The sequence below is a fragment of the Oryzias latipes genome, chromosome 13, assembly GCF_053564925.1.
Source record: "Oryzias latipes strain Hd-rR chromosome 13, Olatipes_Hd-rR_3.1".
NCBI classification, from domain to species: Eukaryota; Metazoa; Chordata; class Actinopteri; order Beloniformes; family Adrianichthyidae; genus Oryzias; species Oryzias latipes.
This window is the reverse complement of record NC_136249.1, coordinates 19,155,151-19,179,589: the sequence shown is the minus strand read 5'-3', so window position 1 is coordinate 19,179,589 and position 24,439 is coordinate 19,155,151. Positions and strand designations below refer to the sequence as shown.

The 24,439-nt window shown below is 37.2% G+C and overlaps 1 protein-coding gene across 3 annotated transcripts in view; it reads left to right on the top strand.

Moving 5' to 3' along the window:
* The window catches only part of LOC101174684 (solute carrier organic anion transporter family member 1C1), a 33,964-nt gene that overhangs the window by 3,234 nt on the left and 6,291 nt on the right, over nt 1-24,439 (top strand). The window contains exons 2-11 of one of the 3 annotated variants that reach the window (XM_011482617.4): nt 3,575-3,747; nt 13,597-13,738; nt 15,512-15,644; nt 16,426-16,547; nt 16,628-16,774; nt 17,371-17,469; nt 19,486-19,734; nt 19,988-20,152; nt 21,039-21,234; nt 22,838-23,003. In XM_011482617.4, coding sequence (XP_011480919.1) covers nt 3,652-3,747; nt 13,597-13,738; nt 15,512-15,644; nt 16,426-16,547; nt 16,628-16,774; nt 17,371-17,469; nt 19,486-19,734; nt 19,988-20,152; nt 21,039-21,234; nt 22,838-23,003 — 1,515 coding nt within the window. In that variant the 5' untranslated portion in view covers nt 3,575-3,651. Of the gene's footprint in view, nt 1-3,574; nt 3,748-13,596; nt 13,739-13,807; nt 13,908-15,511; nt 15,645-16,425; nt 16,548-16,627; nt 16,775-17,370; nt 17,470-19,485; nt 19,735-19,987; nt 20,153-21,038; nt 21,235-22,837; nt 23,004-24,439 lie in introns of those variants that run through there. The other 2 variants (XM_078930029.1, XM_078930030.1) reach the window with 2 other exon arrangements.

The window sequence follows — 24,439 nt, the reverse complement described above, 5'->3', positions numbered from 1 at the left end:
AGCCTTTTCCTGTTGACCTCGTTTGGCTGTTTGTATTTCTTTTGGAACACTTTCTGCATACTGCTTATAACTTCTCTCTCTGACAAAAGTCACCTCTTTCAGACGATTAGTGGCCAGGGATTATTGTAAGGTAAACACCTTATTGTCCTGGAGGGGGATGTGGTTCTACCCTCACAGAGGTTACTGCAAACCCCTTCTAAAGTTTCATCTTCCTGTGAACAGGTCATTGAAGCTCCTCTGGTCACAAGCTGCTGCTAAACTAGGCAACTAGGCATAGGGCAGCAGCAATGATCAATTTAGCTCTCCACTCATCAATTGGTAATTTTTTTGACGAGATTATTTTTAAAATGTTTTTTTTTTCAATTACATCACAACACATCATAAAAAGATCTCTAAATTTTTACTTATTTTAAACATAGTTTTGTAAATTAATTGGTGCAACAGGTCCCCCTGCATTTTCCATGTTGATGGTTTTTATGGTTAGTATAGTTTAGTGTGCCTGCATATGGTTTATGTCTTTAATAAATGTTTTACCCCCTCCCTCCAGTAAAAATATCAGAAACAACTCTTAATTCCTCAACTTTTTGCTTTTTTTTATCAGGAACTAGCTAAAGTAAACAAAGAGGAAAGTAAACAATCATTGGGCATCATCCTAGCATCTATTTGATATCCTAGCTTTCTTTCATTGATACGTACTAACAGATTCACTTTCTGCTTCACATTCTTGTCCGACTTTCTCAATGGATATTTGTGTTTTTAGTTGATAGAACGGAAACCAAAAAAAAGTTACAATTAAGTCCTCACAATTTAATGAACTTGCTGGAGCAGAAATACCACCCTAACTAATTATCTTATCTTAAAAGGGACTTTTAAATGCATACGAAGAGACAGAAAAACAAAATTGAATTATTAGCAATTTATTTTAATCTATTATTTACAAAGTGATTATGTAACTGGCTTATATAATATGAAGTGTGGATGATAAATTGAGTTTCATCTGTTGACATCAGTGGTTGTGACCATTGACTGTATAAGAGAACTGGACTAAGTGACCCCTCCCCCGTCTCATTCCATATAGGAAGTAACCGCTGCCTCCAAGACGTCAAAATCCCACAGTCTTGTAGTTATTACTTTGTATTAGTCATTCTATTTATCAGAATAGTCACTCTTTCTCTAATAGGTTTTTTTAACATGATCTGTAAAAACAGATTATAATCTGGTTTTGCCATTTAAAGGGCGATGAGGAGAGCTGTATGAATCTTTATCTTTTTGTTGTGCTTCTGTCTACATTCATATTTGTAGCCTTATGGGTATGACTGACAGAAAGTGCGAATATTTTCTCTTTTTTCTAGTTACACTCACTTTTTTAAATGAGTAAGAGAAGGGGAAGAAGTGTTAAATTAGCAATGCATACACATTTATATATTCTCTGCATTTTAATGAAAAAACAAGACTGGACCAGGTTTAGAAATGAAGACATTTGTATAGCAACTTTTTTTTTTTTTAAATAGAGGACATGTATCTGTCTTTATAGAACTTTCTCTTTAGTGAGTTAAGGAAGAGTTCAAATGTTTGACTCAAAATAAAATGCAGTGTTGTAAATATTTTAAAGAAAAACCTCACTAGCCTGTTCTTGATAACTTTAAGTTAAACTTCCATCCACTTGTCCTCAAGTTCTATGTATTTAGCGGATTGATCCATTCTGACCAGAGGCATGCTCAAAGCATGAAGACTCCAAAGCCCATACTTTGCTGCTGGCTATGCTGACTCCAAACAACTTAAGTGTTTGTGACTGCATTACAGCTGCTGGGCCACAGTTTGTTTGTTGACCTGGAAAAAGTATTTATTCCCTTTTTTTATGCTTTGCCAACTGGAGTTGGCATCAGTAAAAAGTAAATGGAGCTAAACTGTGTATAAATCACTATTTTTTTTTTGTTTTCAATTTATAAAGCAAGACATTACAGCATTCAGTTTATAAACTGAGCCGGTTATAAAAATAATTGTGCATTTTGTGGGAGAAGCACCAAATTTGGCTTGGATTTACCTTAGAATCCCCTTTTTCTGAAAAGCACATCAGCCATGAGAAAATTCAAGATTTATGATGGTCTTCTGTAGGTATTCCTCAGATTTTAAGACTGCATTTTGGGCTTGAACTGCCCATTTTGTTGAGACAGGGGTTAATAGACATTGAATATTTTTGCAACAATTCAGTTCATGGCCGCCATCTTTACAATGTGGCAAATGCGCTTTTCTAAAATAGTGGATCCTAAGGTACAGAAGCAAGTAAAGGTAAGAACCCTCTCAAGAAAGTTCTCAAATTCAGATTTGTGTTGTTACAGTGGACTCTCTAACTGCTTCTCTGTTCTACTTCAACATTTATTTGTATTTGACTCTATGTGGCAGGGTGGCCCAACACTCAATACCTATTAACCTGCCTTTTTGTTCAGGTCAAACTGTACTACTTGGTTCTTTATGTTTTGATTGACTGAACTCACCTGATCCAGCTAGTTCAGTGTTAATCAGAGGGATACCTGGAAAACAAGCCGGGCGGTTGAAGCAGAGTTAGGTCATCTTATTTAATGGAAAACATCAGGTGTAGTCATATGTTCATTTTGGACACCTGAACAAATACAAAAAACAAATAAAAAAAAGAGATCAAAATAGATGTTAGACTTGCTTTATATTTTTCATAACTAAAACAACTCATTCACACTTTGACATAGGTTGGCATCAAACACTACACTGCATATCATTTTTTTCTTACCTTGTTTTTTCTTGTTTGATCCATCTAGTACTAATGCTTTTTCCATCTAATGAACACCGCATGGGATATTTAAAAAGTTCCTGCATTTAATTTGTGTTTAAACAGGATGACAGACTTAAAGTGGGTCAATGTTTAGTGCTTATGTTGCTTTCTTTTTCACAAACAGGCCTGTTTTAAAAATGAAAATTAATAGTAGCATTTCAGACTCCTGCAACTTCTTGCACAAAAACACCCAATATCTCTGTTTCTGTTTGGATGTAGGTAATTGATACCCGTTATGTAAACAAAAAACTTGGTATACTGTATTTTATTTTTCTACATTTGGAAACTTTTTTAAAAAACACTATTAAAGATCAATTTTTTTCACAGCAATATTTGTTTAATTTAAATTGATTAAAGCTCACCTTATCAATCTCGTTGTTTGTATTTTTGAGTGCTGTAAAGCTCTTAAGATTAGGGTTTTGACGGACTTCACAGCCATGCTTTAAGCTTCATTATATTTGGTCTCATGATGTCAGCCACTGCCAAAACAACACAAGAAGGTATTGAGCTTGATTTCTGAGTATGTGTAGCCCGGTTCACTGTTCAGTATCGTAGCTTAGAATAGTTTACTTAAGACAAACTCCTTTTGTCTCCATGCAGACTTTGAAATTCTTTGATTCTGTGGTCTTAACACAAACAAATCCGGTGTTTTAATTTTTTTTCCAGTTTGTCTTCCCTGTACAACATGTTTCTTTCCTTCTCTCAAATTTTCTTTTTTTTTTGCTAAGGATGAGAATTGGGTCACATGCTTGAATTATCCATTTGCAGGGTTGCATGCCTCAGTGCCAAGAAACTGCATTCAGAAGGAGACGTCTGCGAAGGAAACCCAAAGACATATCTGGAGGATGGAGGACCGAGCTGAAGAGGATCGCACGCGGCAGAACAGAGGCTGTGATGGCACAGACAGGCAAAGTCACACCACTCCCTGCACAAGTCTGAGGGTACACAAATCATTCTTCATGAATGCTAAGATTACATAGCTAACACTTCTGGCGTATGTGCTTGTGGTTTAAGAGTCACATGCTTTATTTTCTGAGTGCAGTTGAGTGTGTCGCACTATAGCCTCACTGCAGAAGCAGTTTAGTGGGTTTCTTTCTATTTGATCTACTTTAGACTGTTTTGTGTCTTCCTGTCATAGCTGATAGTCTGCCGCTTTTGAAAGTGGAAAAGGAATTATAGGGATGACAGGTTTAAAATGCTCAAAAGATGAGTAAAAGTCATTAAAAAACATATAAAACCCTATTCATAACAGATTAGCTAAATATTGTATTATTAACTTTAATATATTGTGGGAATTACTTGCATTAAACAATATTCACTTTCCCACCACATATTAATTTCTTGCAAAAAAAATAGCCTGTAGTCTACAAACGCTGATGGATATGTTTTTTAATATTTGGAAATAAAGTCGTCTCAGTGTGCTGGACATAAAGTATGAAATTCAACAAAGGTTATTATCAATAAAAACAGAATAAAAAAAATAACGCAATGGCAAAACCAATATCTTTTACTGTGTTATGCTACTTACACACCAGGTATGCGTGGGGCTTTCAAGAACATGCTGTATGTGGGTTTGTAGCGTACGGTGTTCATACAGGTCTGTCACTACCCCATACTAGTGCATGTACCTACAGTTGGAAGAGGCTTGGTGCGAAATGTTGAAGCGGTACGAATCTTGTGAATATTGCTCTAGACTTTTCCTTTCGCAGTTCTATTCCGATATATGAAAGAATTAGTGTCATATTGTAGCACTCAGCATTAAATGATATATTATATTTACAAAAAATAATCAGGGTTCTACTTTCTTTTACTGTGCTTGTTTCTTTATCTCTATTTATACAACAACTCCAACACATATCAATGATGTTTTCCAGTTACTTTGTTATTATGAAATATACACATATATACAAAAAAAACACCACCCTTAGTTGAAACCACCACCAAAATACACCAAAACTAAATATTTTTTACACAGTTTACTTTAAAGTTTCTTTGGCGTCTTTTGTCTCTCTGGACAAAGCATTCCCAAAGATAGTGGGGCCTGTGACACTCCGTTCGCGTTCCGGTGGTCAACGACTTCTTACCGGATCAGCGGTGTCAGAAATTGTGCAACTTTCTGGTAAAGGAGGACCTTAGGAAGGGTGGCAGAAAATTCCAGTTTTTCCTCATCTTTTTAATCCATCAAACCATCCGTTGCTTTAATCCATCCTTCATGCGGCAGTCAAGTGTCACCCCAGCCAGTTTGTTTCTCCTTCCTTCTCCTTTTAACCTCTTCCACCATCTTCTACTGTAGTCATACCAGAGCGTATGCTGACCTCTGGTCAGGTAATGGTGGCTTGTGGATGAGTCTCCAGTGGTACATAAATAGTTCTTCCTAATGCCAGCTCCGCAGGTGTTTTTCCGGTGGTTTCTTGACGTGCGGTGTTGATGGCAAATCGGAATTCTGGAATCCAATGGTCCCACCTGTTGTGATACTGACGGACAAATGAGGCAATCATTCTCTTTATGGCTTTTATTGCAATGTTATGTGATATTGGTTTGAGGGTGATTGGTCAACTTAGGAATGACCCCCCAGATGTTACAAAGTTCTTTAACGATATGATTTGTGAACTGGGGACCCCGGTCTGAGACCAGATATTCCGGGACCCCCCAGTGGGTAAAAATCTACTCCCTCAGGATTTTGATTAGACGAGGTTTTTAAGCATCTTTCAAGGGTAAAATTTCCACCCATTTGGTGTAATAGTCCACCACCAACAACACAGTATTGGAGTTCTTGCTTTTGGTAAATCCATGATGTTGATTCCCAGCATCTCCCATGGACTGTGCACCGATGTGGACTGCAATAATTCTGCTGGTTTGGTGTTATCAGCCTACATTCTTTTACACATGTGACACGACTTGGTATAGTCCCACACATGCTTCCTTATGCTAGGCCACCACGCGACCTCCAAGACTCGCAACAGGGGTTTTAACAGTCCCAGATGGCCCCCTAGAGGGTTGTCGTGGAAGTATCTGAGGAACTCCGCTCTCAGGGACTTTGGAACCACCAACTGGTACTTGGTCTTTCAGTGGAGCTCTCCGATACAACACTCCTTGATGGAACTCGAAACCTTTGCGGTCTGGAGGAGAAACATAAAGGTGGGACTGGCGTAGGCCACATACTGTAGGGTCTTTGTTTTGTTCTTGTGCAATATCAGACAAGTTTCCTGGCAAGTCTGAGGAAACTTTACCAGAAACTGTTGACCATTTTGTGGTTAACTGTTGGAGTGATTCAGGATATTCTGTTTCAAATGATGATGCTGCAGCATTACTAGCAGCAGTCCAACACGGAGGAAGTCCATCAGGCTGCAAAGCATAGTGAAGATGAACTACCGGCAGAAATGAATGAAGATTAGCGTTGGTATGTTCAGAAGGGGGAGTCTTTCAGAGGAATGAATGCATAAAATACATATCCACGGCCCGTTTCAGGCTAGATTTGGCAAGATTAAGAATGGCTCCAGTCTTTGTGAGAAAATCCAGACCAAGAATCAGAGGGAAGACCAGATGTCCATCATCCATGATATGCATGTCTTAGGGCCATTGTCCTCCATCACAGGCCCTGTCAACTTTGAGACTGCTTTGTCCAAAGGGACAAAAGACGCCAAAGAAACTTTAAAGTACTGTGTAAACAAGAAAAAGACTGGGTGTATTTGGGTGGTGGTTTCAACTAAGGGTGAGGTTTTTTTGTATATATGTTTCATTTCAAAAATAACAACGAAACTGGGAAACATCATTCTGTTGTGTTGAAGTTGTTTGGTGTGAATCGATAAAAAGAAACAAACACATACAGTTAAGAAAGAAAGTAGAACAGTGATTCATTTTTGTAAATACTCTCATTTAATGCTGGGTGTTACAATATATTTCTGGCTGGGTTCAAACTACGATTATTAATTTGTTAAAGCTTTTACAGTGTATGCATGAGTGAGTGGGACTGTGACTGTAAAGTGCTTTGGGCCTTCCTAAGAAGGTAGTACAGCACTATATAAGTATATGCCATTTACTGTAAGGGAAAAAATGTACATTTTAAATAACACTATCTTCCTTAATGGGTCTACATCTGTTGGGACTATGCTTTAAGAATTATCAGGATGAGAAAAACATCTGTTTTGAAAGTGGTCACATGAACTTTTGGTGTGTATTGACACCATTTAAAGCTCATTTTGTGTTGGGGTTTTTTTGGTCCATTGTCTGTCATGGTGCAGGGTGGCTCGAGAGCCGGTTGGACCCAGACGCAGAGGTGGAGGCATGAGGATCAGAGTCTAGAGGGTTTAATGAACAAACAAAAGGCGCTGCAGAGCAGGATGACAAAACTAAACAAAACTCACTGTGGCGTGGAACAAGAAACGAGGAACATGGCATGACAAGGACAACCAGGACAGGAATAACTAATGGACCAACACAGGAGGAAGGCAGAGACAAGACTTAAATACAGACAGGGCAGACAAGACACAGGTGGACATGATCAGGGCTGATGGGGACCAAAGGAAGTAAAACTCAAGAAAACAGACAAGACAGGAGACTTTCAAAATAAAACAGGAAACAGAAACAAGACAGAACAAGGACCAAAAACAAGACAAGTTCAAATCATGACATTGTCCTGGCAAATGTGACACAAAATGCCTTCTCAAAACTCTGTCTTTCAGAAAATGGGCAAGTTGGCATGGTAAACAAGTGTGATAGGGGTGAGGATTTGACATTTAACTGTCAAGTAAAAGACCACGTCAGTTAGAAGTTGCCACCAGTTTTAAAACAAGTTTCTACCGTCTTCAAAGGGATAAACTTCCTTGTCCTGTTAAAACTCAGGTCTCAAGACTCTCAAATGCAGCATGTCCTATGCTATTAACAACTGCACCAAGAAGGCAAGTGGAAGATCGCTTTATAAGATACAGTTTTGCCATAACTTAGAGAAAACCCACCTTTTATTCATTTTGTTTATCTATTTTTTTAATGTATTTGAATAGGGCAGTGCATTAATGAACATTTCTGTGTATGTGCTGCATGAAGCTGCAAAGCTAACCGTAGTCCCTAGTGGGCAAGATACAGGTTTGCCAACAACAAACACCAAAAACAAAACATCAACAGGGGAAATGACAGGTAATACAAAAAGAAGTGAGAGTTTGACTGTAAATAGAGTAGTCTACACATTTTACTAAAAAACAAACAACCTAAATGTAAATTGATAAATTATTTACAATAATAGTGAAACCATTTAAATAGTCAAACTATGAAATGCATCCAACACTGACATACAATATTAAGATTTGTAGGTTTAAAAAACTGTTCACCCAGTAAAACATACATGGTTCATACTTTCTCTCTGACTTAGTTTTTTCAAGAAATGTAAAGTTTCTAAATTTCTGTTTTTAACTGTAATTGAATTGGCGGTCTCAAAGTGTTGTAATACACTGATAACTTATATAATGAATACAAACAATGCACTACTAACATTCTATTACGTACCTAAAATAAGCAGGAATGTTCACTTAAATCTGAAGAAAGATTGAAAACAGGGCAGAACATTTTGTAAATCTATTCAAGTTCTTAGGTTTTCCTTATGGTTCTTTTAACAACCTTTTGAAAGAGAAAATAAATACAAATGTTTTGCTGTCATGCTTTTTTCTACATGAAAGTAATGTGAGACAATGGTGTTCAAGTAGCTTATCATAATAGAGACTGCTGAGCCAGGACAGACTTACTCTTTCTCAGAATTGTTTGCTTCCTTGAGTGGTTTGGTAGGATATGGCACAGTCTGGACTCTAATCCGGTGCTCAGTATTATTCTCAGCTGTTTGTTAATTCTAGCAATAACAGCAAAACGCCGGTTCCACTGTGTGTTTGTGTTCTGGATTTCACTTTTTTCTTCTTGTCTTTAACAATCCAAATCACCCTTAGAGCGATGTAAAATAGAATTTATTTTTGTTCTGTCTTTTTTTACCAAAAGTGATCAATAACAGAGAAAATATGTGTTAAAAAATTAAAGGCTCCCCCAAGAACCCTGCCACAAAAACGGCTATGTTTTCATTACATTGATCCACACTGAAGAGGGTGACAGGTTTAGAAGTGAAAATTAAACAGCATTACAAAAGCAAGTTCAAGATTTAGACAGGTAAGAACTCTGTCATGAAATTAAACCGTCAAGGTTGCTTGAAAAACAGATTTATGTCATTTTAACAATTAAATCAATACATATTTTTATCATCATCCTAGAGCTTTTTTTTACAATTTCTTGTTAAGAATTTTTTTTAATAATTAATTATTTAAGAGATAATTCCTCTATGGGCTTTATTCTACATATTGCAAAGAAAAAAATGTGACCTCTAAAGATTGAAACAATTGATGATGTGGTTCAAGCTGATGACTGAGAGCAAAGACGTCCCTGTTTGAGTTCTGGTTGAGGGTTGTTGGATGTTGACTTTGCATGTACTTCCATCTGGCTGCTTGGTTTTTGTGTTTTTGTTGTTTCTTTTTTCACAGTTGTTGATTGAAAAGTTGTCTCACTCTGTGATTGACAGGAGACCTGGAGATTTTCTTGCACAGTGACAACTGTGACGACTGCAGCCTATCAAGCCCCTGAATTTGAAAGGGTTAAATGCTTCATTCAAAAAAAAAAAAAAATCTATATATACAGATATATATATTATACAGTAGCAAGTACCTTTATGCAGGTTCTCATAAATATGGTGAAAAGGTTTTCCTCTACCCTTTTGTGTATTTAATCAAACTTTTAATCCAATTAGTTGTGTTCTTCACAATGATTCACTGGGTTTTATGAAGGTTAGCTGTGGTAGTCCTAGCAGTCAACTTACCTCTTCATAAACAAAAGCACAACCAATTAACCCATTAAGTTATTTCTCATTTGTAGATTAGGGTTTGGTTTATTCTCTCTGAATGAACCTGTCAATTTAGAGGTGTAATTAAATATAGTTTTGTAACTGAACTAGCAGGGCTATTTGGTAATTAGTTTCCACAGGCCATGAATAAAGACCAACTGCATCTGCTCAAATCTAAGGAGCCTTGCTTCGAAAAAGCAGGAAAACTGTTGCGTATGCATGATTTTTTGCAATTTAATCACCCTGGGATATGCACATGGGATGAGCTGCTATTGTTAAAGCCCCAGAACCAGTACTAATGGTCGGAACGATGCAAACAAAGCCCTCTTTGCACTAATGGAGCCTGTGTTGTTGGATCACAAAAGAATGTCTTCTGCCATGTGTATATATTGGAAACGCTGTTCATGTTTTAGAACATCAAACCCTTGTTATTTTATTTAATGTAGTGAGAAAAATCCTGACACAAGTCACTTGTCCTGGTTAATGTGGTCTCACCAAAACCAACAGAACAGTGAGCTGCTTTTGATTCTCCAACCACTACTTTGTTTAAAAGACAAATGTTGGATCTAAGACTGCTTGTACAACACCAAATTATCTTTGTCAGAACATTTCAAAGCCAACAAAAGCTCGGAACACAGATCTTCTGTTAAATCCTCATTGAAAGAATACATCAATAATCACTATAACAAGATGCCAATAATGGGTAGAATGACTGCAAGGTTATTGAAGAGGAAAAGAACCTCGTGCTTGAACCAGAGGACAAAGACTTGCTGTTACTGTAATTTCTGACATGAATAAAGAAAGTGATTGTACTTGTTAGTTAGATCCAGATCAAATGAACCATCTTTCAATGACAGCAAGATGCTTGGATCCTAAGGCTACAAAGCTATCCAGGATAATCATGCTTTTTGTGTTTACAGTAGTAGACATTTATATGAACAGTTATAATGAGATATGGCAAGAAATTAACTTCCAAGTCAGCTAACTTTCAAATTGTCTTTTTGAAGATGTTTGTGCTGCTGGAATTAGGAATAACATAATTATTACCTATTACTATTTTGAGAAGTTTTCCACTCAAAATAGTCACAAAGTTGCTTTACGTATCTTAAAACATTATGGAATGGACCTCAAACTACTTTTCATTTAGTTAAGTCAGACAATGCAAAAAAATGTGAGGCTTTTTTATTAGGTTTTGATGAAACAAGATTAATCATTTTCAATTATAAAAGTTATTTGGACTCAGTCACGGGAATTTGACAATTTGGTCATGAGGCATTCTTGAGTCAATGGAACTTGAGTTACATTTTAACCTCAAAGTTTGTTTATCAAGTCAATATACACTCTCCAGTAACTTAACCCTTGTGCTATCCTAGGCACTTTAAGGTTGGGAGTTGGGTCATCTAGACCCACTAGACAGTGCGCTGAACCTTTTTTCATCAATGATTTGTGATCTTCACTGGTGTCCATGGATTACATGAAATCTTTCCACCTTTATCCGCCTTTGTCATGGTAGGGAGAACACGTCAATGTAAGGGTGGGGTCATCTAAGATGACCTCTGACCTCTGGCATCAACAAGGCATTTCTTCCCACACAACTGCCCCCCACTGAATATTTTCTCTTTTTCAGACCATTCTCTGTCAACTCTAGAGTTTGCTGTGGGTGAAAATCCCAGTAGATCAGCAGTTTCTGAAATTCTCAGACCAGCCCGTCTGGCACTAACAACCATACCACGTTCAAAGTCACTTAAATCTCCTTTCTTCTCCATTCTGATACACGGTTTAAACTGCAGCAGATCGTCTTGACCATGTCTACATGCCTAAATGCATTGAGTTGCTACCATGTGATTGGCTGATTGGAAAATTGTGTTAACGAGCTGGACAGGTGTGCCAAATAAAGTGGCTAGTGAGTGTATATGAAACATTTAGTCTGTTAATTTGCTAAATTACTCCTTCATCTTTTCTTGACTGTTGGAACCCAATGTAATAAATCCACAAGTTTAACATTGTGGAATATTTCTTACTGCAGAGCTTAGCAAATACTTTGCATGCAGGCCAGAGTTTTCTAGACGCGCAGCTAAGTCTCCATGTGGCAGTATTTAAACCGTGCCCTGAAAGTTTATCCTCGCTGTGTTCATTCATTTTTTTCTTTTGCTCTGACAGGTGAACTTAAATAAAGTTGTATTTGAAAAGTTAGTGCCCAAAGAGCAAATCAGAAATGTGACAACTTAGAACTGGAAGAAGGAAGGATCTTTTCTTTTACCATTTGACAGAATAAGACATCACTGTGTTGTTGCATGGACTTATGTTTATCTCAGATATCAGTCTGTCTTTGAGGAAAGCATGTATTTCTGATCATGTGTGTGTTACGTGACTCTCATGTGACTTACTTGTCTCATGCTGCAATCAGTCTGCTGAGGAGAAGGTCTCAGTTAGAGGCAGGATAGTGCTGTGTATATGTGGGTGGGTGTGTGTTTGTGTGTGTGTGAATGGGTGTTCAACTGCCTTTTGTGTGTGTGTGTGTGTGTGCATGCGTGTACACAGAGGTCATATTTCTTTGAAGATTTCAGATGTAAAATGTATGTGGAGATGTTTCTCATAACTTTAGGGTTTTATCACATTTTTCATTTATTTTAAACTTTTCGCTAAGAAATTGCAAAAGTGATATGAATGGGGCAAGCTGATATAAATAGTTACAATAAAACTAGCAGAAAGAACATTTCCAACCTTGTTCAAAAGAAACAAGAAACATTTTTCTTCGATAAATGGAATGATTTACAGAACCTTTCCAAAAAATTATAATCACAGTCAAGTGTATTTAGTTCCATGATAGCTAATTTTCTGAAATCCTGCATTTGTGGGTTTTAAGAATACTACCCATCCGTGTCCTGTGTAAGGCAAAAAGTCTAGTTCATTTAATATGTAGGGATAGAGGCCAACGCCCATTTGAGATGCAGTACAAATAGTTGATTAGCTGATGTACTATTCATTAAAAACATAAAAAACTGAGTTTACCATCAAAACTGAACTTTTTTTTTTTACATTTTGTGTTTGTTGATCAGCAGTTTCAACTCTCGAGATGCTAACCACTAATTTGTCCATGCACAAGCTGTTATGGTTCTGCCTGCTGCGTCAAACAAAAGAGGGATCAGCAGAGTAACAGCAAAATGTAAATAATGCAAGCCTCTGCTAACATTCAATCAAGTGAATGACACAATAACTAACCATCCCAGACTTGTCAAATATATTTTTGCTGTTACTTACAAAATAAATATGAAAAGGCAAACCTTGAAAATGTTGAGGGATCTATAAAATATCTGGTTATACTTCGGCATGAGATTATTTTAAAATAACAGTTGTTCTTTTTTCACAGGTTTGTGATAGGAAACTCTAAAATGTTATCAGGAAGGATGAAATATTAAAAGAAGTGTTGAAGTGTTTTCTTGGTAAAAAGGTTCGGCAGAATTTTATAAACGAACAACATGTTTACCCTGATTAATTATAGAACTGATTTTTTTTAAACATACCGTGAGTCTTGGGGCAAAACGGGTCAAGTCAGTTGAGAACTTCTGCAAAGGAGAAATGTATACTACATTTATATATTTAGCTTGTGTCTACCCAATCCACCAAAAAAACCTAAAGGGGGCCTCAGGACAACTCATTTGATATCTTACTGTCCGACATGAGCAGATGAGCTTCCTTATTTGATCTAGTCTTTCAAAAGAATAGAGGAGGCTAGTAATATTTTTACTCTCAGATTTTTACTTGTTTGAAGTCCTGAGAAATTAGCGAAACAGTGTCAGACGATGGTTTTAAATGAAACTTAAAATGAATACTGCTGTATAAATTAATCGTTTTTATGGCTTGTTTCTATGTTGATGTTAAATCTGTTAATCTCTTTCTTTTTATGTCTGTCTTTTTCCAGATATTTCTGGTAGCGTTGTCCTTTGCTTATTTTGCAAAGGCTTTGTCAGGAAGCTACATGAAGAGCACAATAACTCAGCTGGAGAGACGCTTTGACATCCCCAGTTACCTTATAGGAGTCATTGACGGTAGCTTCGAGATAGGTGAGGAGACCCACCAATCACCGGTGTCATTCTCTTGTTCTGTTTGTTGCCTCTGAGCCTGCCTTCATTTTTTCTTTCTATCTTTGGGAGAAAACATGAATGGGTCATTGATACGGTGGTCAGGATACGGATAAAGGACTCACCAGGCTTCAAAGAAGAGGACAGAGGGGTGTGTTTGTGTTGAGATGAGATGAGTCACAATGTTGAGAAAGGACACACAGAAGCCTAAAATCTGTGGGCAGTCAGACCCCAGACTTTATTCTTCATATTACCTTAATCCCTGCTTTCCCCAATAATATATCTGTGTCTGTCATCTGACATGCTTTTGTCTTCATAAGCAAATTGCCTAAAAACAACTTTCAAATTCCTTGGGCAACTAAGTCTAAGTTTGTCCTCCTGTCTTAAGGGTTTTATTCTGGACTTGTTTAGTGTACTACATAACTGGTAAGAACAAAACATAGTGAAAATGTGTTAGGACTATCTGTGTTTTTTTCCCATTCTTACAAAATAATTTTAATTTATCCCAGACTTAGTCCAGACATTTACATAAATGTTGATCCACTGATGGAATTTTGTAGCAGGGTTGCAGCTTGAACATTGACCATGAAAGTAAAGGAGGATTAATGGAGGATTTCTTTTTATAGACCACTCAAGCAGCTGAACAAATCAGTGTTCAGGTATTGTAACAGGATGTTGAAAGTGTGGTGAAAAGGGTAAAAAATGCTCCATAGAAACTAATTTGAATAAATCCTTTGTTTGTCTGTTGATCTTGCAGTCAGTATTACTACTGTTACTGAGCCAAGGGTTTGTAATCCAATGTTCTCTGTTGACTTTGTAGAGCAGGGATTTTTCTCCTGACACTAATCATTTTCAGGTTTCAAGATGAGATTAGACTCATGGTTTATGGAAGCAATCATCTACTATCAGTCTCAATAGCCTTTCATGTTTTATGTTTCGGTGTTATGTGCTAGAGGACAATATGGAGGTGATGCCTTGGCTCAGCTGAATGTGGTGAGCCTCTGTAGCTCCATCACTTCATCCCTTGTGAAGACTGTTTCTCTCACGTGGCCTAGGCAACAAGCTTTTTCCATAGGACTGTTGCCAGGGTAACATAGAGGCAGCACAGGGCAGCACGAAGAGGGAAAGGAAAGTGTAAGAAATTGGAGAAGAAAAGGATAGGCGACGAGAGAAATGAGAGATAATGAAGTGGGAGGAGTTACAAAGACGTATGCTTAACATTAAAGAGATTACGTCTGTCGGACGAAACGGCGGCGGCTGTGGATCAGAAGGTCGGGTGGATCCTCAGTTCCTAACATGACATCTAGCAGACACTGCCCTCGATGTACTTGTGATTATAGAGGGTGTTTGCTTAAATAGAGGGAAGGCTGTCTGGGTTTAGAGGAGTAGACATTCCACTGCAAAGCAAAAATCAAAGCCAGAATATCAGTTTTTTAAATATTTAAACAGCTGCTGGAAGCCAGCTTCAATCTCACATGTACATATGTGATCACATAGAGTTGTCTGCCGGTTTCCTGCTCAATAGTGCTTACGCACATGCCTTTGTTTGTTGAAGGATTTTGGGAAGGTTTGATGTCATTCCATTGAAAAAAGCACATAATATGAATGGAACACGGTGAAATTTCATGATAAACAAAGTCTTTTACCAAGGCCAATTTTTTTTATTTTGCTTATTTGCTGTGAGTTTCTCCATTAGCAATGATAAAAGATCAGAAACATATTTAATGAAAACTTTTGGTGGTTTCATCCCTGCAGGCAATCTGCTGGTGATAGCTTTTGTGAGTTATTTTGGCGCCAAACTCCACAGACCAAAGATCATTGCTATGGGTTGTGTACTGATGTCGATTGGAACCTTCATCATCGCTCTGCCCCACTTTATGATTGGACGGTGAGTAAATTGTCTAGTTTTTAATTCTTCATAAACATAGTAAGTATATTGTACATGCACAGTAGGTTTGAGGATCATGAGAGATCAGGGGTGGGTAAACTGAAGGCCGTCAGCGGCCCGTTAAACAATTTAATCTGGCCCACCAAACTGGAAAAAATCATTTTTGATAATCCTTTTTAATATAAAATTTTCCCTGTAGTTCTGGCGTCTACCCATAAATTATGCACTACAAATACTAAACCTTTGTTTAGGTGAAGAAAGTTATTTTTGGTGTGGTGATGTGGTGTCGAAAGATTTTCTGATGTTTGTGTGTTTTCCAATAGAAATTTTTTCCAATTATTTCACCACCACCTGAACGCAACATTTCTCTGATTTAATGTCATTGGTGCAATTGGCTCTAAAATGATAACAAAACCCACAATTTTGTAATAAAAACTCCAAAATGTTCTGTTTCAAAATATATACTGTATATTAATTTTTAATCTAAATAAAGGCATGTTTTCATCCAGATTCCCTAGATGTTTTTTATCTTATGAGTTGTTTAAAAAAAGCAATCCATTCATCTGCTCCTGGTCCAGCTCTTCTGTCAAATTTTAGAACTTTTTGTGGCCCACAAGTCAAAAGTTTGCCTACTCTTGTGATAGATGCTTATGTGGCCTCATCCAGAACTTAAAGCTGACAGATGACTTCAGGAAAGGCTCCACGGAGGTCATTACATAGCCTCATAGGGTTATTACTTTCACTTCTTTGGCTATAAACCTTTTGTGTTGTTGTTGTGCAGCTATGAATATGAAACGTCAGTGCGGTGGGTTGAGAATTCAACACTTAGCCCTGCTCCTTGTCGGGCGGGTTTGCCAGCAGAGCTGACACAAGACGGCAAACGGCCTCAAGAACAATCCACAGGTGACTGTTTGCACACAGGCAACAAATTCCGAGTCTTTGCACTCGGATGGAAAGATGATTCTTCACACTCTCCCCTGCAGACTGTGAAAGTGAGTCTAATCTGTCAATGTGGATATATGTACTCCTGGGAAATGTCTTGAGGGGGATTGGAGAGACACCTGTTCAGCCTTTGGGGATCTCCTACATAGATGACTTTACTACTGAGGAGAATGCTGCACTGTACATTGGTAAGAACCAACCCATTGTATATCTAAATGATTTTTAAAATAAAACAGTGTGTATTATGGATGTTATTTTTCTCGCATGTAGATGTGGACAGATCCAGTCTGCATGGCATAAATAATAAAAATAATCTTACAAAACGTAAGGGAAGTTGAAGCTGTTAAGCATCACAAAGGTTGTCATGGTAGCGAGTACTATTCATGGCCCGTCGCCATGCTGCTATAGGTCAGTAGATTTTGTCTGTGAGATGTATATGGAGTGTGTAATGTTCTAAAAACCTTTAAAGTCTATAGCTGGGGTTTTCTGTCCTTTAGTGACCCTAAACCAACAGCTGTTTTTTAATGGAATGGACTTTCATCTCATCTATGATTCCAGCTCTTTTCCCATAAACTCCAGGATGCGCACACAATGATATGTAGACATAAATGCATACAATAAAAAACTTTTGACCTCATTTAATGAGTCAGTTTTCCCTTGAATTTTGCTCTGCTTGCTAGAGCTTTAATATTAAGTAATAACTGAGGGTTTAATATTGACTATTATTGAAAAAACAGACTTTTTTGTTTTGCTAATGTATTTTTCTGTGTTGTTTAAACCCAAGGCTGTGTCCAGACTATCTCTGTTGTTGGCCCCGTGTTTGGATATCTACTTGGTTCCCTCTGTGCCAAGATCTATGTGGACATTGGATTTGTGAAAATGGGTATGTTTGCTGCGCTTTGTTAACATACATAAGCAATCTTAAATTCATTTCAATCCTTGCTGAAAATGATTTGTTTGGAGACATGGCTGAAACTTTTAGGAAGATGTTAAGGCCGGTGTCACACAGCCACTTTGTACATTTTTTGCATTTTCCACGTAGATTTCAGTCTTTCATGAAAGATGCGTGATATACGTAATTCATAAGTGTCTCTTGAGTTTGTCATTCATCGACGTGTCCAAATGTCTGTCAAGAGTTTCGGCCGATGGGTCTTCACGTGAATTTGGTTTTGAGCTATCCAAAAACTTTGGTCAGTTGAGAATTACCCAGTTAATGCGTATTTTGTGTAGTTTATACCCAATAATTACGTAAGTCTTACACAATTGTGCTTAAGTGTTGCAACATGTGTACACAATTTTGTGTCTTTCCACGATCGTTTAATGTATGTTCATGTACAGTACAGACCAAAGTTTGGACACACCTTCTCATTCAAATGAATGGGAAGGTTTGTCCAAACTTTTGGTCTGTACTGTATGTCTAACGGACTTTTCACGAATGTACCACCAATGTATAACTTTAATATCGTGTATACAGCACACATATCATGTTCAAATGACGTAATTGCAGCACAAATCACTAAGAAATTGCAAATACAATTGATATATGATCCCACATGGTTCATGTGCCACGTGTTCTTTACGTAGTTTATTTGTACTTCTTGCTTGGTTTCAACATATGTGGTTCATGATACATCTGTGAAAGTTTCATATAAAAGACCACAACGTTTCTCACTTTTATCAGGTATATTAATGTATAACCAATTTTCAGCAGAATGTACATAGTGGCTGTGTGACATGGCCTTTACTGCCTGAAAACTGACAGTATTTTTTTCTTTTGTTTTATCATATTTTGACATTTAACAGAGATATTGATTGATGTAACCTATGCTGGGATTTTAGATTAAATTGCCTTGTAAAACAAAAATGAAGAAGAAAGAAATTAGCTGTAATTCAGATTTGGTAAATATAGATGTAGGAGAAATGCTTTCACATCAACAGGACCTACTGCTGTTGTAAATGGTCTCTGAATGTGTAAGGTGGGAAGTAAACTAATTGTGATCAAATTTGGGGTTTTATAGGGGATCTGATTGTTTATGTGGTTTCCCTACACTAACGCTATGACAGACCCACATCATCTGGACAGCAGAGACGCAGCTGGTGTTATGGTTACCTTAATTTCTGTTACTTCGACATTATTTGAAATAATGTTAGAGACCTGAACATGTTTGTGATTAAATAAGTTACAACATGTAAAACTTGCACATGATGAATCGGTGCGATTTCCATCCAGCTTCATCTTTGCTCTAGAGAAACAGAGTCTTCATTGCACTTTATTTAAAGTGTTTGTTGCCTCATAGCACCAGCTGGACTTTTCAAATTACTTTTATCTTAGCTATGAATTACTGCAATTTTCTGGGGAAACTCTTTGCCCAAAGAATTTTATACATGTGTGCCCTGCATGCTTGGTGGTGTGTATCTTGAGAACCCTCAAAACACATCATGTATCTATTTTACTACCATCACCAGATCAAAATGGGAGGAAAACAGTGTGTTTTTTCATTTGCAAGTGGATCACAGTTAGCAGGTGCCTACTCAGTCCTCCAGACAGCTGCAAAGGATTAACATCCATCAGCTAATGAAGAAGACCAGCTGAGACAGATGAAGGACAAAGCTATCTGACAGCTATAATCAAATAAGGTGCAGTGGGAGAGAGAAAAGAGGGAGAAATAAATAGGAAAAAAGAACTCAAAATATGCAACCATGTAGGTGGAATCTTTTAAAAAATTAAAGATGTGCAGATTTAGAAGAAAGCAGGATGGATGATTTAGATCACTATTCTAGTTAAAAGTATTTAATTTGGGAAAAACTTTTTGAATGTTCATGTGCTTGATATTTGTAACAAAGTCAGTTTTATCGACATGGCTAACTAGAAACTGTGTCACTTGTATCCCTGGTGCAGAGACCATCACCATCACTCCAGCTGATTCCCGCTGGGTGGGTGCATGGTGGCTGGGTTATCTCATAGCTGGAGTCATCACTCTGCTTTCTGCCATCCCTTTCTGGTTTTTGCCTCGTTCTCTTCCCGTCCCTGGGCCCCAATTTCAACGGAAGGACAGTGATGAGCAGAAAGGCTTCATTAAGGACCACCCTCATATGAAAAACAAATATACAGCAGATGAACATACTAGTTTTATAGAGATGGCTAAAGGTAAGGTTTGATGAAGTATTAATCATTGCATGATTAATACTAATATTTTTAAACTCATATTAGTTTGTATTCAAGCACGATAAAGTCGGTCTATTAAGCCTGTCTAATGGAGGTGTGAAGAACAAACAAGCTAAATATTTGAGTTTCCTCCTTTGTACATCAACTTTGTATCTTTTAGCTGTAATGTAGCTGCTGCTGAATTTGGACATTAATTAATTCTGGTGGCTTTCAAACTGCCCTTGTCCCTCCACAGACTTTATTCCAACTTTGCGAACTCTGCTGGCGCACCCCGTGTATCTGATCTACCTGTGTGTGACTGTCATCCAGCTGAACTCTCTCATCGGCATGGTCACTTACAAACCCAAGTACATAGAGCAGCACTTCAGGCAATCTGCCTCCAAGGCTAACTTTCTTATGGGTATGCTGCATGTTTCACAATTATTTCCCTGTATCCCATGAATTATTTGTACGGTACATTAAGGGAAATCACCAGGAAGGAAAGACCACAGGAAGCTCTCTTCCCCATCTCCATCCGAGCTGCAGAAGGATTTCCTATGCCTGCTCGGTTTGTTCACACTCCAGCATTAATATTCAAACTAATGACAGTGAGGGAGTCTCCGGATCTTAATTGAAAATCAATTGAATTATTTAAAAAGGTCAAACTATGTAAAAATATATCAATAGAAATGTTTTTTTTTTCTACAAAAATGTAAAAATAGTTTCATCAACTGACAGTCTGATGGAAAGAAAACATTTCTGCTTTTAAACACAGCATAAAGTTACCTTTGTGTTATGCTCAGAAATAGTTTTTTTATAGTTTCTTTAAATCCCAAAAGTTTTGTTTTTTTTGCAGCTGCAATTAAAACAAAAGCTTGAGAGAACGAATGTTGTCAACGAATTGTTTGAGTTTAGTCTAATCATTCCCTTACATGCCAAGACTGAAGAGGCTTTGTGAATTTTAGAGCCGTTTTGCACATGAAGTGAAATATGGAATGATGTTAACAGTGCAGAATCATGTGGTCTCATTAAGCAAGATTCCTGCTCTTGCTGCATATGAAAGAGAATACAATATTAGCGACCAGAGTTGATGATGCACGTATGGATCAAAGACAGGGTCCACATTGATGCTAATTAGAACTGTTGAAACAAAAAATAGATAAAGGTGAAAAGGTTTTTTTTAAAACAATTAGCAGTTTATTTCGTTAATTTGTTCTCAACTGTTGAAAATCCAGTTAACTTGTCATCCTAATGGAGAAGTTGATTTTAAATAATTGATTTTGCTGGTTTTTTAATTTATTTTTTAGGAGTGATCAATATTCCAGCTGTGGCACTGGGCATGTTTTCCGGTGGGTTGCTGATGAAGAGGTTTAAACTAAACATCATGGGAGCAGCCAAGTTTGCCTTCAGCACTTCCCTGATCGGTTACGTCCTGTCAATGTTCTTCTTTGCTATGAGCTGCGAGAACGCCAAGGTGGCCGGGGTGACGCTTTCATACGACAAGTGAGTGATCAAGAGCGTATGTCTTGAATGTTGGTGTTGGAATAGTCCAAATGCAGAGAACAGAATCTGAGAACAGTTCAAAACAGTTAAAGCTTCTTACATTAACTTGAAGCAGAAATCAACAAAAAAGTAGGGGGAAAAAAAGACAAAATGAAAAACACTTAGGTTATTAAGCTATAAAGGAGTTGATTAGCTCAAAAATAGAAAACGGGTGTTTACAGGGAGAATCTAAAAGACAAATCCTAAAAACTGAACATAACCCGAGGACATGACCTATATAACCTGAGGAATAGGCACAAAGAAAACTCAACTAAAAGACCTCAAACTTTAGACTCTATACATACATCTTCACCAGCAATTCCCTCACGATTCTTTTTGTGTTTTCATTCATTTGTGGCTGGGAGAAAAAAATAAAGTTTCACTGTGTATGACAAGAACATTAATGAAGCATCAAGGTAAATAAAATAAAAAAACAACAAACATAAAAAAGCACAAATGAAGCATACTCCTTATAAGTTAATGGAGAATTGTGCGTTTTCTTTGAGTGTACTTGAACTCGTTTTGTTGTATGGACTTAACTGTTTCACACCTCTCACATCACTTTAAACATCTACAGCTTTTCTCTCATATCAGGTACATTCGCCTAAACTTGTTTTACTGTCTTTTAACCTCTTCAAAATGCTTATTAAAGAAGTGACGTTGTTATAAAGCATTTTACTGACATCTATTTTGGGGTAGGGGGCAACTGCCTCCCCAATTTTTGAGTTAATATTAGTGTCATTAGTGACAAAGATTAAGAACTCATCAATACAAGCTTCTCAATGCATTGCAATAATAACATATAACACAATATTTTTAGATGAAATCTCAAGCCCTTCAAAATAAAAGCCATGCCCCTGTAAGGTGTCTTCTTACCCATCTGGGCTTTCAAGAACTTTTACACTTTTTTTTTTTTTTTTTTTTGCTACTGCTTTACATTAGTAATAGTACCTCAGCTGTTCAATATTTATAACAATAAGAAAATGTTTGAAATAATTATGTTTTAATCCTTTCATTTGCAAGGGCCTTCCACTCTAGTGGTTCTTATTTGCCACCCTTCCAAAGTCCTTTGGAAGTCACCCCCCAAATCAAATGTTCTAGCTCCTCCACTGTTTTGGGGCAATTAGATGCTAATCCAAACAATACATTTGACCAAAAAAAAGTATTAGCTGAACAGATGGTGAACACTCAGTGATGAGAAAATCTTTTATGTTTTATTAGAAAAATCTACTGTTGAATTTAATTTTTGAAGAGTTGGCGAAAGTTACATTCCTATCAAAAAATTTTCTGTAATTTTTCTTGATTTAAAAAACAAAGGTCAAATACAGAATTGTAACTGTTCACTTGTGTTAACCTTGAAAGTAAATGTTTATTTTGTTGTTTTTTCGTTCAAATGTGTTGTTATTCCTTTTCTCTTTATTTGTTCATGTAGTTGATGACTGAAAATAAAGCCAATAAAGATAATTCTATTTTTTTATTCTTTGACCGTATTAAATTAATATATCAGTAGATGTTAGCAGAAAAAAAATGTCTTTAAGTCACACCTTTTTTTTTATTTTTTCAGAATTGATGAGATCTCCTATGATAAACACTCGTTGTTCACGGCCTGCAACAGAGACTGTGTTTGTTCTTCAAACGAGTGGGACCCAGTTTGTGGGGAGAATGGCATCACATATCTTTCCCCATGTCTTGCTGGCTGCAGCACCTCTGCAGGATTGAGAAAAAACACAGTAAGTTGGCATGAGAAGCAATCAAAGAAGCACATTCAATTGTTGCCAGTGTTTAGTTTATGTTTTAGGTGTAACCCCCAGGTAAAACCCAAATCATATTATTCAATAGAAATAAAGAAATGTCAGATAACTGTAAAGAAAGGAGGGCCACTAAGAACCACTAATGTTAAGGAGGATAAAAGAAGTACATTCCAACAAGGTATCATTACTTGTAAACACTTAGATGTTTGTAACCCTTGTGCTATCCTAGGCACTTTAACATTGGGAGTTGGGTCATCTAGACCCACTAGACAGTGCTCTAAACCTTTTTTCTTCAATGATTTGTGATCTTCACTGGTGTCCATGGATTACATGAAATCCTCTTCACCTTTATCCACCTTTGTCATGGTAGGGATAACATGTCGATGTAAGGGTGGGGTCATAGGATAGCACAAGGGTTAACTGGATATGAAACGGATGAAGAAAACAGGAAACCAGATGTGGCTCAAAGACTTAAATCAGGCTATGTTTTCCTCTGGTCCACAAAGTTAGTTCCATCTATTATTTATGTCATGGGTGATAGAAAATCATTGATAAAGTAGTGTTTTAATCATTAATGCTATATTTTTTTACTTGAAAATTGTAAAAGACAGGAAGGAATCTATTTAGTTCATGCAAAAAGATGAAAATATCCTACTTTGCTGCAGTATTTGAGTTTCTGCCTTAATTGAATTATAAATCCCTGCACCAAGTTCACATTTACACAGAAATAAATCATTTCCATTTTCTATTTACATTTATTGTGATCAGGCATGCCATTGTGACAAGAAAAAAACATGTATGACTACCTCTTTATCAAAGCACCTTTTAGTGGGTGGAATATGCTTAAACAATATCTGTAAATATAATCTTCAAATGTGACATGTTAATAGCAGGGAAAATTGGCATGTTAACAGATTTTGGTGAGTTTGGCATGACTCAAACAGTGAAAGCTTAATGACTAGGTAGCATCTCCAAAACTGCAACCCATTTGAGATGTTCTTGGTCATAAAGAGCAAAAAGAGTGAGCAGTGTTGAACCAGCACTATGGTCATGAAGTAAGGGAGGCTTGTTGGAAGAGAAGGCAGGGCTACGTGGTCCACTCTAAAAGAAAAGCCACTGTAGCACATAGTTGTAGAACATTCGTGCTGCCCATACAGCCCCTACCTGCAAAGCTCGAACAAATAGCATCACATGTAGTAACAGAAGGAGGTGATCTGATCAAGTTGGTTCTTACTAATTTCTTAAATGGCTGGATGTGTGTCTTATGCACAGCAGCTAGAGGCACCGGGAAGTCAAGCCAGTGTAGCTAATATTTTGAGTTGGTAATGTTCTACTCGGAAACCTTTGGGCCAGCCGTGCTTTTAGATGTTACTGTACCACACACTGGAGCATTGTTTCAGGCCATGTTCTCTGGT